This window comes from Acanthopagrus latus, chromosome 6 (assembly GCF_904848185.1).
Source record: "Acanthopagrus latus isolate v.2019 chromosome 6, fAcaLat1.1, whole genome shotgun sequence".
Lineage (NCBI taxonomy): Eukaryota > Metazoa > Chordata > Actinopteri > Spariformes > Sparidae > Acanthopagrus > Acanthopagrus latus.
Window position 1 is genome coordinate 16,559,098 of NC_051044.1, and position 11,732 is coordinate 16,570,829.

The following is an 11,732-nucleotide window of genomic DNA, read 5'->3' on the forward strand; positions in this document are numbered from 1 at the left end:
GTACAATATTTCCCTCAGAAATAGGGAGTAGTAATTGCTTAAAATGGAAAATATCTCACATGACTGGATAACTAATTGAACAGGGACGGTCCCCAGGGGATCCAGGCCGATAAGGCCCCACATTCACTGCATCTCAGCTGGGTTATTGTAATTTTAATAGCTAGAGAATTTGCACCACCACAGTTAAGGATCATTTCTTAGAACTACGTCAACTCACCCCACTGAAGCACAATATCCACTATACAAGATTAAACTTGAGACCCTGTTACAAAAGTTTTCATCTTATATATATATATATATATATATATATATATATATATATATATATATATATATATATATATATATATATATATATATATATATATATATATATATATATTAACAATTTAGCTGCAATAGGCCTTGTCACAGTACAGTACAATTTTTTTTCACTGTAGGAAAAGTATAAAGTATAAATGATACAATCAATGATGGCTGAATTACATCTAGCTGCTTCAGGGTCAAGGCCCTTTGAGGGCATTCTGCTTCACACCACTAGCATCGCACTTTGATGACTCAATTGAGACTCAAAGTTTTTAGTGGCACCTGTGCTGTGAAAAACATAAAATATTTTAAATATTTTTTGTGCTTCAAGTCATCAGATTACCAAACAGTAATCAGCAATTCATCAGGAAAAATATTCAAACTTGAAAAGAACAACCAGTTGCCATTTATAGAATAATTCCAGGAATAACTTACACTGCTCAGAGACGGGGGCGAACACCGGGCTGTTAAAAGGGCAACAGATGATTTTTGCCCCGGAGCATAAAGGCCAGTTGCAAAGGTCACTTTCACCATGACACTTTTGAATTGTTCCAAAATGCAGTAATTTTTACCTTCAAGAATAGAATAGATGTTTATTGTCATAGTTTAGAAAACAATGAAACACAGATAGCAGCTCTTTGTTTGACAAATAAATATAAAATGAACATGAAATATAGTATGAAAAATAGTAAAAATAGTCAAACTATATACAGCAATAGTAAAATATATACAAGAAGGTAAACAGACGCATAGATAGAGAGAATATATAATGTATATGGGCCAATAAACTGTAATTTACAGCAGCTGCTCATTATGCTGCAAAATGTATTGTTTATATAAGAGGGGCTATAATTATCTGAGACCAAACAAGACAAAATCAAAACAAAGTCTGTCAAATTGCACAATGTAAGGAGAAATGAAACTGCTGAATTCAGAAATTAATAAGGAAATATATAAATGGCTGCATAGAAATAAATGAATATGCCATTATACAAACTGATGTTGATAAACCAATAGGTGACATTTTGACTCCATGATACAATTTTATTGACAGCCCCTTTATTTACATAATAAAGCAGGTTTCTCAAACACCACCTGATGCAACTTGGACACATCAGTGATGAATCCAGGGTCACACGATATTTTGGGTCTTTGATCTTTACCCTCACCTGGGCGACCCAGACCAACGGGGGGTGATCAGTCCACGACCATATGCACTACAATATATACCACCCCTCTTGGTGTTTTTGGTGGTTCCTCTCCCCTGTAACCCTCTGATTCCAAGGAGAGTGAACACCCGGTGCAGAGACTGTCCTGCAAAGCTCCTACAGAAAACCTCAGTGGGCTGAGGGGCCCTCCACCCACTCCCTCCACCCACTCCCTCTGTATTACTCTGTGAGCTGAAGAGCAGAAACACATTCTGAAAAAGAGAAACAGACTTAGAGACTGGAATAAATACGTGAATCACTAAGTAGATGTAAACTTTTATAAATTAAAAAATAAATACAAAAAAGATAATTAAATGATAAAATAAATTTGTATGTAATATATTTAATCAATTAATTTATTAAAAGCAGAAATATGTATTTATGTCACACTTCATACTTATACATTAATGGATACTTGTATTTTATATATACATATGTCAATTTCTTAACATTTTCAGTCCTCCATAGAAACACAGAAATTATAATATAATAAAAACGGAAAGACTTCCTCACATTGATAAAGTATAATATAAATGCTGGTCGGATGGTGTATTGTTGTCCTCTCCCCACCCCCTCACTTCCCTCCTGTTAATCCTCCAGCAGCAGCAGCGCAGTCAGGGAGCAGCGACGGAGGCCAACAAAGCACTACTTGGAAATCAATTGGATAGATTTTAAACCAACTATTTGGTAAGCGTGTGACATATACAAGCAACGAGTAGGTCGTAGTACCCCGTCAGTGTAACTATTGGCGATAATATGGTTATATATATTTCGTTAAGGTATATTTTCGTCCGATCTTTTGCTTACGCTAGCCAGCTAGCTCTGGCTAACGGACCGATAAGGTCGAAGTGACTTCCGTTATGCTAAGCTAAGCCTTGGTAGCTATTTAGCTAGCTGTACCGGGTTTGACTCTAAAGGGGAAAAGGCGAGGTTTGGCTTACTACTCAGATGGGAACCAAAAACAACGCCGTGGGATTGTATGTGCCTCATCATAAATATCGCACATGTATCCGGCTCTAGCTTCAAATAATGCTACAAAGATGAAAACTTAACGCATCAGTCGCATATCCGGCTAAAAGCTAGCTCGTTAGCTACAGTAACTAGCTTCAAGTCTTTTGTAAACAGAACATCTTATCTCAGTACAATCTAGGTCAGCCCCCACTGTACTGGCTCCCAATTATATTTTAGTGTGCCCTACCAATATGTTAAGGTATTTATTAGGTTATTCTGTGCATTGATGGTGATATAGAAGCAACTTAAAGAATAATTTGTCAGACTTGACGCCGGGATGGGTGAGACACACCGGAGCGGAAATGTATCATCATGGACGAGGCTTCCTCGTCTGACTTAGATTTCCAGCCAAAGTCAACATAAAAGTCGTGTGCTCTCAACTTTTTTATGCTATCTGTGTGTGTTACCTTATATAGAACCCAGTGTGTAGTTGACTGTCCGACTTGCGATGTTGCTACATGAAGCTAAATAGTTAGCCTCGGGTGTTGGTTTCAGACGTGTTGGCGTTGTGTCAACACAGCTGAAGGTTACTGACTGCTCATCGTTTCTCGCAGTACACTACAGTGGTGGTAGTTGCACAATGCCCGAACGCAATAAAATGACCCTCCCTGTTGTTAGAGATAAAGTGTCCTCGCGTTGTAACCTTTGCTGTTTTCTGTCCGCAGTCTGTTTCTTGTCTGCAGCTATGGCAGCGATCAGGAAAAAGCTGGTCATAGTTGGAGATGGAGCCTGCGGGAAGACCTGTCTGCTCATTGTGTTCAGTAAGGACCAGTTTCCAGAAGTCTACGTGCCCACAGTGTTTGAGAACTACGTCGCTGACATTGAAGTTGATAGCAAACAGGTAAGAATACATTCGGTCTTCCCACATTTCAAACCAGAATCTGCAGCATGTAACTTGGCATCTGCTTGCATTAACATCCGGAGGTGGGTTGTACTGTCTTCCCCATTCCTCTCACCAACAGTGGTGTTTTGGTGTTTGATGTGTTCATTAAATTAACAGTTTAACCTGTGCTGTGTGTTTGGATTGATGAAAGGTTTGTTGAGAATTTGACAAAGCACATGTTGGTCTCAATAATAGCTCTTGCTCAGTTTGTCTACTCCTACTTTGTTTTAATTGAGAAATAATATGGTTCCTTGATGCAAGTTCTGAGGAAGACGTTTTGAATAACACAAATGAATCTATTCTGCCCTGCCAGACTGTGTCCAAAGTCAAAGTTACAATACGTATTGTACGGCTACTTACTGATCAAAGCATCTATTCTTATTTATTAATTTATTTATTATTATTTTTTCCCAATTAATAGATTTGTTGTTTGGTCCATAAAATGCAAGAAACTGTTAAAATATAGACTAAAATGTAGAATTTAATCCTCTACCATTTAACAGTTCCGACAGTGGAACAAAAAAAAGAGTCTATAGTATGTAAATGTCTCTCTATTGACAGTGCGTGGCATTAACACATCTGATTTTATAGATGCAAAAATCACATTTGCACAAAACCCGTCAGTGATTATGTGAAACTCTTGTTTTGCAGAAGAGAATGATTAACAAGGGAGTGATTTCTGCCACTGCTAGCAGTGAAATATACCTTCAATCCAAAACAAAATTCAAATGTAAGATTGGATGCCAGACTTTTTATTAAAACATGGATTTCAGCCATGTAATTGTTCATCTTCCCATCCTGATGGATCAGTGTCCCAGTCACAAATAAAGGAATAGCAAGCAGTTTTGGAGAAATATAGTTGATTTTGGGCAAGAGAAAACTTTCTCCAGAATTGCTCACTGCAAATATAAAAAGCTGCATGACTGTTATTGCAAAGAGCAGCATTGAGAGAACATGTCTTGCTGTCCAAAGTTTTTGTATCACCGTTAAGGTGCTGTTTCACTAAAATGGTTAACCAGTGTCATTATTAATGGGGTGTGGTTGGGATGGGATGAGTATCTCTGAATACAGGATGTTGGTTTGTATGCCTTTATTTGGTCAGAATAATCTCCAATCTGTAGACATGAAGCACACTGCACGTAGTTCAGTTTCATGTGGTGTATAACATGTCAACTCTCATGGCAGGTCGAGTTAGCTCTCTGGGATACAGCAGGTCAAGAAGACTATGACAGGCTGCGCCCACTCTCCTATCCAGACACTGATGTCATTCTCATGTGCTTCTCCATCGACAGCCCTGACAGTCTTGGTAAGTTGAGACAGAGAGCTGACTGTGTATGTTAATGTTTGTGGTACTCTTCTTCTTGTTTACATGTAAATGTCATGATTTAGAAAGTCTAAAGAAAACGTATTATATAAGTTTTCATTTGTAACTCCTAACTTGTTGAATGAACAGGAGAGATGTAGACGGACCAGTTGGATATTTAAAAATAGCACTGATGATGATATGTTTAAGAAACATACCACAGACAAAGCTGTTAAACAGGTATAGCTGTTGGACATGAGGAAGCATATTAGCATACTCATCCTCTGCTGGTTGTATCAGATCATGTTTCTCTTATTTTGCTCATTCCCGTATATTACAATTGCTCAAACACACACTTAACAAGCATTTATCATGTAATGAAATTCACGAGGAACCTGTTCAGCATCAAGGACTGTCTCCATCTTAGATACAGTAGATTTCTGCTCTATTTGATTCACAGTGTCTTGTAGCTGTGTCTCTGCTGACTGGTGGTGTCTTTTGTCCCCTTATTTAGAGAACATTCCTGAGAAGTGGACTCCGGAGGTGAAACACTTCTGCCCTAATGTTCCCATTATCCTGGTGGGAAATAAAAAGGACCTGCGCAATGATGAGCACACTCGGAGGGAGCTTGCCAAAATGAAGCAGGTAAAAATGTCAAAACAAAACACATCAACAGCCCCCCAGTGGTAAACCTGTTTCCTAAAACTTCTCCCAACCTTTTTCTTTAGGAACCAGTGAAACCAGAGGATGGACGGGACATGGCTAACAGGATCGGTGCCTTTGGATACATGGAGTGCTCTGCAAAAACAAAGGATGGTGTGAGGGAAGTGTTCGAGATGGCCACCAGGGCTGCACTACAGGCCCGGCGGGGAAAGAAGAGCAGTAAATGTGTCCTACTGTAAACGGGGGCACGAGGACTGCTTCCTACAGGGGGGGAAGAAGAAGAAGGAGCATTAGGTCAAACCTACCCCCAAACACACCCACACAAAGGACTGTTCTCCCCCAGTTTTTACTAAAGGTGTAATGCTTTTACTTTTTTTGTCTTAAGCAAAAGTAGTCAGGTTCTGTCAGTATTCAATTTTGAGGTTATGGAAACTACTTTTTTGTACTTTAACATGAGTAAATTTGCCATACTGAAACCTCCTTTATCAACATGTACTATGTAATCAAAGAGATCAGCCAGGGGACCTGTTGTGTCATACCTGCCAACTACAGTTACGTGCTTAAGCCCTGCCTGCTGATCTGAGGAATGTCTCCACAGCCATCTAGGGTGAAGTACCTGTACACTGTGACCCATAGTCCTTTAATTATTTCAGCAAACAGATGCACACATGAAGTCGAAATTTGTTTGTGTGCTTCAGATACAAATCCAATGTGCATTATGACCACATGCACAATATGAGACTGGAAACTCATTTTGTTAAAACGCAAATGGAAACTTAGTGTTTTGTGTAATAAATTACTTTGTAAGAATCTTGATTATTTGTATCACTTGCTCCATAAACACTGAATGAGTTTTAGTGCTGCTTGGATACAGAATAAAGCTTTTAAGCAGGGCCTTGGTGAAACATTTCCAAGGACAGAACTTTATCAGCATGAACAGTCAGTTTTACACCATCAGTCTTTGCAAATTAATCGAGTGCTGCTTTCCAGACAACTCATAAGCTGAAACATGTCCAACCTCCTACAAGAAAAGTACAATATATCATCTCTCAAAGTCAAAATTACCACCTGTCAACTTGGGCTAGATCCATGTACCCTGACTGCATGAGAGCAGTTGTGTGACCTCACGCAACAATTGTACCCATGGAAGGTGCAGGATGTATTTGTGTTGGGTTAATGAATGGAATATATGTAGATTTGGTTCTGGGTATAAAAGTGGCATCTGGTAGCTTTTGTAAATTTCCCTTCTCTATTTATATATCGTATGTCAAGAGGCTGCACTCCTGATGGTTCACTTGTCTGTATACTTACTAAGGAAACATAATTTTGTTGTGGTCTGATTTTGGTGTTGTGCACCTGTAACACTTAAAGGTTGGAGGTTGGAAATTCTGACCCCTGATGGTCGGGCACATAGGTAACAACACATGTATCTGAGAGTTTGACTCAAGTTGGAGAAATCTAAAGTGCACATTCAAGGGCACTCAGCAAACATGATTGACACAGTAGATTAATATAGGCCTGCATCATCAATACAGTCCAACAGAGACTTTTCTAATGCTGATATCACTATTTGAAAGGTCAAAAGTGTCGATCTACTTTGTGAACAATTTTTATAAAGATGTCTTACATTACTAATGACTAATGAAGACAGAAATTATAGACTGAGCTAGCCACTGTGGAAAACAAACATGGTGTTTTCTCTTTAGTGGACAAACTAATGGTGATACTTCTTAAATTAGCAGGGTCTTTGGCATTTCTGTAACTGTGACTAATGTTCAGGCTTGACTTGAATTTCACACCAACTGGAAACATGAGCCAAGTCATGTTGGTCTGAAGTTGACACACAAAAAAAGTGCTTTATTTAACATACATTACATACAAACAATAGGATTGCCTTTCTACAGTTCTTTGGTATTTAACCAAGTATATTTTTCCACACAAAGTCGAATAAGCACTGGCATTCATCATTTTCCAAATGAAAACTAAATTTTATTTTGCATTACCTCATGTCACTCAGTTTTTAATTCATGAACAAAACCCTGATGATATGAGCAACTTGAGTCAAATTTGAAAGCCATTTCTTTTCTGCAGATCAGCAGGAAATGCCAGCTTAAACTAAACTGTTCAATTTTTACTGAAACTTATTTTGTGCAACCTATTTACATGGAGTGTGCAGTAAAATTTACCTTTTGGTTTAACATAATACAATTCAACAGTCCCACAAAAGGCAACATTCAAAATGGACATAAAGCTTAAATGTATTTGTAAACCCCTCAGGCTACCTAAGAAAATGGCAACTGAGGTTAAGGTTTGTAGAGGGAGCAACACGTCTTTGGCAAGTTATATTTACAGTTTAAATGTGACTTCAGCAATCCTACATTGCAACAAAACATGAAGATGAATTTGGATGAAAATATGAAGTGAAGGCTTGTGGGTGGATGATCATTTTGAAACATTTGCTGTATGAAGGTGTCTGATGGGACAACATCAGCAGCGGTCATTTTTCTTTTATCTATAAATATATCTCCAGGTAGATCAAATGATGCCCATTATGTATATTCATGAAAAAATATATAATGTTCAAGTCTATGTTGTGGACTAAACCAAGTCGATCAGAATACATTTATTGCTGTACAATGTCTGTTTTAGCCAAGAAAGCCAGTCCTGGTTTGTAACCCGGCAGTGGACAAAATCAGCTGTACACACTGTCTCACACCTCTGCTTGGACGGCTACAGCCAGGCACCAGAAACTGTTGTGATAATCATCAGTGTACAAGTCATTGGTTCTTTTTGGCTGGAAACCCTGAGCGGACGAGGAACACTGGGAGCAGAGCTAATGCTCCCAGAGCCGCAGCAATTAACGGTCGGTAAAAAAGCCAACCGACTCCGATGACAAGAAGAGACAGAGAGCAGGAGACGCACATGGCAAAGATCTTCAGCCCCACGGACACGAGCTCTCTGAGAACAGGAACCCAATCCACTGTAGGACACACAGCAGAGAGGAAGATGCATGAGATGCAGGGAAAGAAACCCTTGTCTAATGTGGATGTACAGCAGCAGCGAGTGTTTGTTTACCCAATGTGTAGATGATTCGCATGGTCAGTTGAATACTGAGGAACATGAGGGCCCAGCCTGCAGCCCTGAGTCCCCATGTCTTCATTCTGTTGTACTGGTGCTCTTTGGCAAAAACCTCCTACAGGAAACAATACAAGTACATCAACTAGCAGAACCTAGTTAGAACATACTTATTTCACAACTAATCTGATTAAAATGACAAAGATCAAGTCCAAAGTGACCTCTGGAGTGAGCTCCTCCGGGTACAGGATCTCCAGAGTGTCTCCTGACTTGGTCTTAAAAGGCATCAGCTGCTCTCCTCTCTGCATGGCCACAATACTGACCTGAAAAACAGTTGTCATTTATACATCAGCATATCAAGGGGAATGCCACAATTTAAGCTTTAAAATGATGTGGACTGTAGAAACTGATCCTTAAATGTGGCCTGAAATAATAAGACAAATATCTGCAGCACTCACAGTTTGAGCCTGGCCAAGATGAGTCGTCTCACCGCTCAAACCAGCAAAGGAGAATCTCACACGTACGTCCCCAACCTTATAAAAAACAAACAAACAAAAAGTCAACTCAATAACTGCCCCACTGTGTAGTGTGTAACCCATCAGAGGAAAGGTTTCTGTATTGTGAGGGAAATTCACATTATGATGCTCACCTCTGGCCTGCGTGGGTACTGGGTGTGATAGAAATAATCATCATCGATGCTGAGAAAAGGGTCCAAGTTAAAGGCATTAAAATGCCTCAAGCTCAGTGTCTGGAAGTTATTGATCTGCTCCACCAGACCTGAGGACAACCAAACAACCAACTGATTAACTGGTCGTAAACTCTGAAGAGCGTGACAAACAATACAGCCTCTGTTTAAGCTCTATAGTGTGTTTGTGTCAAATACCTTTAGAGAGAAGGAAAGATCCAACTCTGACTTCAGGAGCCACCACTGTGACACTCTCCACCGCCATGGCACTGAAATTCAAAGATTAAATCAGTACACAAAAATGTTATTTCTTATGCCAGAAAATACAACAGGATTATATTAGAAACATCAGAATACCTCGGGTTCTGGTGACCGATCTCCTTATCAAAATTACGACTGTTGATCAACTCTGATTTCCACTCGGTGTCTAAAGAAAGGGAGTCATTTCAAAACAGTTCAGCTTCAACCAGTCAAGCATGACATGGTATCAAATACTAACAGGTTACGCTACAGGTAAAAAAAAAAACTCACTGTAGGTGTACGTCGTCTCAGTCTTGGTCTCACCGTCCTCCTGGTAGTCCCTGGACAGAGTCACAAAACAAACTCACTTCAGGCGAACAGTACTCCATATTCCAGACAAAGGTTTAACACCTGCCCCCACCCTGAATGTTGACATGCAGACAACAGACTCACTTGCTCTCCCGGTACTCCACCCACTGGTACATCTCCACCTGCCTCTTCAGCTTCACTGCCTGCACCACCACTCTGTAGTTGGGGTCATGCAGAGGCTATGCAAACACAGGTGCACATCGATTAGCTGAATTAGTTCTTATGTCATCCAAAAGACAGCAAGACAAAGGGAAGGAAATGCTCCACAATGCAAATTACAATGTCTAAGATATACACAGATTATAGGTTTTAAGTGGAGACTAAATGCAAAGATGGATTTGTGGCGTTTAAGGTGTTGAATAGAAAATATTCTGTATTAAATGTGACATTTAATAGAGCAGTTCTGCACAACAGGGTCAAACCTACAAATACACAGTACAGCCTACCTGTGAGGTTCGCAGCTGTGCAGACAGATGAACTAAATGGTTGTTGTTCTGCAGGTCGAGGCCGGAGCGAGAATCCAAAGGCACAACCAGAGAAAGACCCTCATCCAGGGACAATGCTGTTTGCAGAGCCCGTCCCTGAGCACAGACACAGTTACAGTGGGCGCAGAGTTACAGAGTGACTTTGATTTCAATAGTGTGTAATTTGGCTTAGATGCAACCTTCATGAATAAAATTGTTCCCTCTTTGATTTTGTTTCTTACCTCATTGGTGAAGAGAACATAAATGGACAGGAAAAACAGCCCGACACCGACAAGTGTCCCTCCTGCAGTTTCACTCAATCGCTCCAGGAAGCCAGGGTTGGACTGAGCAGATACACGCTTGTGTTGGTTTGGGCCTGTACCTGGAAACTGAGACAATCAAGCAAAAACAATTCAGGTTTATTGCCAGAAACAACCACAGCTCTGTATCCAGAAGAAAGATGGATAATATTGTTGGCTGTGAGGGGAACATCAAATTAATTTATCTTCTCCATATTGCAAATGTCTGGTTATTCTGGACTGTGGGTTTATATTTGCCTCCACTAAAGGAGCAGGTGAGACATGCCATGACAGCAGTATATTAACTATTAACCTCACTTAAAGCTGTCAAAAGTATTACATTTCTCACATGCAACACTAACTCATTAAGTGTTGATGGTGGAGCAAAACTAGAACAAATCAAATTTTTAGGCTCATTTTAGGTTTTTGTTTATACATAATTATGTCCACGTTTTATCATTGCATAAACTTTAAAATGTTTAACTTAAGCTTTTAAGGTCTTGAAACCAACCTTTCATTGAAGTTATGTTGAACATTACTTGCAGATAGATTTACAATTCTGCTGTGAACGATAAGTGAAGAATGAGGGGTAGGATACATTTATAGGATAGTGAAAGTAGCAAGTTTACACACACCCTGTGTCAAGCGAGTGTGTCCCTTGACACAGGGTGTGAACAACTTACACACCTCTTTTGCAATGTGCCCATTTTACTTCCTAACTTCGTTTAGTAACATGTCTCGTCGAAAGCTGCTACATGCTTTTTCAAGTACAGATGAAGTTCAACAGTCTGAGGTATTCGCTAGCTAATGTTATGTAGCAAATAAACAATCAAGGAAGTTAGCTTGCGTGTGTTAGTTTAATCTGAAGGAATGACGACAGGGGAGGGTGGTGATTAAAGTGTAAACGTGCCGATAATGTTTATTTCAAACCAAAGTCCTGCAACAGCTATGATTAGCATTTAAAGCACTTTGACTGCACTTACTGTCTGTGCTGAAGACATCTCTCTGACTTCTTAAAATTCCCAGTCCTGAAAAACAAAGATGCAAACGACAGAACGTTCACACAACACCGGCACAGCACAGCACAATCATGCCCCGCCCTACTCGACCTCTGATTGGCTAGTAGTTGTCTCTACGGTTGGTTAGCTTGACGCACGAGGACTGAGATTGGTTAGAGTACGGGTAAAAATATCCGGATTAGCCAATCAGAGCCGGAGGAGGAAGGG

At 39.8% G+C, this 11,732-nt stretch overlaps 2 protein-coding genes across 4 annotated transcripts; one reads left to right on the forward strand and one right to left on the reverse strand.

Annotated features, from left to right (window-relative positions):
* The first annotated feature begins 2,056 nt into the window (after nucleotides 1–2,056).
* Nucleotides 2,057–6,190, forward strand: LOC119020841 (transforming protein RhoA). Of its 2 annotated transcripts, none has more exons than XM_037100547.1 (5): nucleotides 2,057–2,201; nucleotides 3,191–3,366; nucleotides 4,594–4,714; nucleotides 5,226–5,356; nucleotides 5,440–6,190. In XM_037100547.1, exons 2-5 carry the CDS (start codon nucleotides 3,211–3,213, stop codon nucleotides 5,611–5,613), a joined length of 582 nt encoding a protein of 193 aa, XP_036956442.1. In that variant the 5' UTR covers nucleotides 2,057–2,201; nucleotides 3,191–3,210; the 3' UTR covers nucleotides 5,614–6,190. The 2 variants fall into 2 exon arrangements, with proteins under 2 accessions (XP_036956442.1, XP_036956443.1); XM_037100548.1 differs by having other exon boundaries at nucleotides 2,086–2,201; nucleotides 3,209–3,366.
* A 1,015-nt stretch (nucleotides 6,191–7,205) lies between these two features.
* Nucleotides 7,206–11,644, reverse strand: LOC119020821 (transmembrane protein 43). 2 transcript variants are annotated; one of them, XM_037100512.1, is made up of 12 exons: nucleotides 11,490–11,644; nucleotides 10,450–10,596; nucleotides 10,190–10,324; nucleotides 9,828–9,922; nucleotides 9,666–9,715; nucleotides 9,492–9,561; nucleotides 9,333–9,403; nucleotides 9,099–9,226; nucleotides 8,908–8,982; nucleotides 8,671–8,772; nucleotides 8,450–8,564; nucleotides 7,206–8,354 (listed from the first exon to the last, which is right to left on the reverse strand). In XM_037100512.1, the coding sequence occupies exons 1-12, from the start codon at nucleotides 11,505–11,507 to the stop codon at nucleotides 8,152–8,154; spliced, it is 1,209 nt and encodes a 402-aa protein (XP_036956407.1). In that variant the 5' UTR covers nucleotides 11,508–11,644; the 3' UTR covers nucleotides 7,206–8,151. The 2 variants fall into 2 exon arrangements, with proteins under 2 accessions (XP_036956407.1, XP_036956406.1); XM_037100511.1 differs by having other exon boundaries at nucleotides 8,450–8,567.
* Nucleotides 11,645–11,732: the final 88 nt, after the last annotated feature.

Bases quoted from the DNA above. Each gene is read 5' to 3' on its own strand.
- LOC119020821 (XM_037100511.1), bottom strand. The intron at 10,325-10,449 runs GTAAGAAACAAA...GTCTGTGCTCAG, and splicing joins ATGTTCTCTTCACCAATGAG to GGACGGGCTCTGCAAACAGC. The intron at 8,773-8,907 runs GTGAGTGCTGCA...ACTGTTTTTCAG, and splicing joins ATCTTGGCCAGGCTCAAACT to GTCAGTATTGTGGCCATGCA.
- LOC119020841 (XM_037100547.1), top strand. From the start codon at position 3,211: ATGGCAGCGATCAGGAAAAAGCTGGTCATAGTTGGAGATGGAGCCTGC. The intron at 4,715-5,225 runs GTAAGTTGAGAC...CCCCTTATTTAG, and splicing joins CGACAGCCCTGACAGTCTTG to AGAACATTCCTGAGAAGTGG. The intron at 5,357-5,439 runs GTAAAAATGTCA...CTTTTTCTTTAG, and splicing joins AGCTTGCCAAAATGAAGCAG to GAACCAGTGAAACCAGAGGA.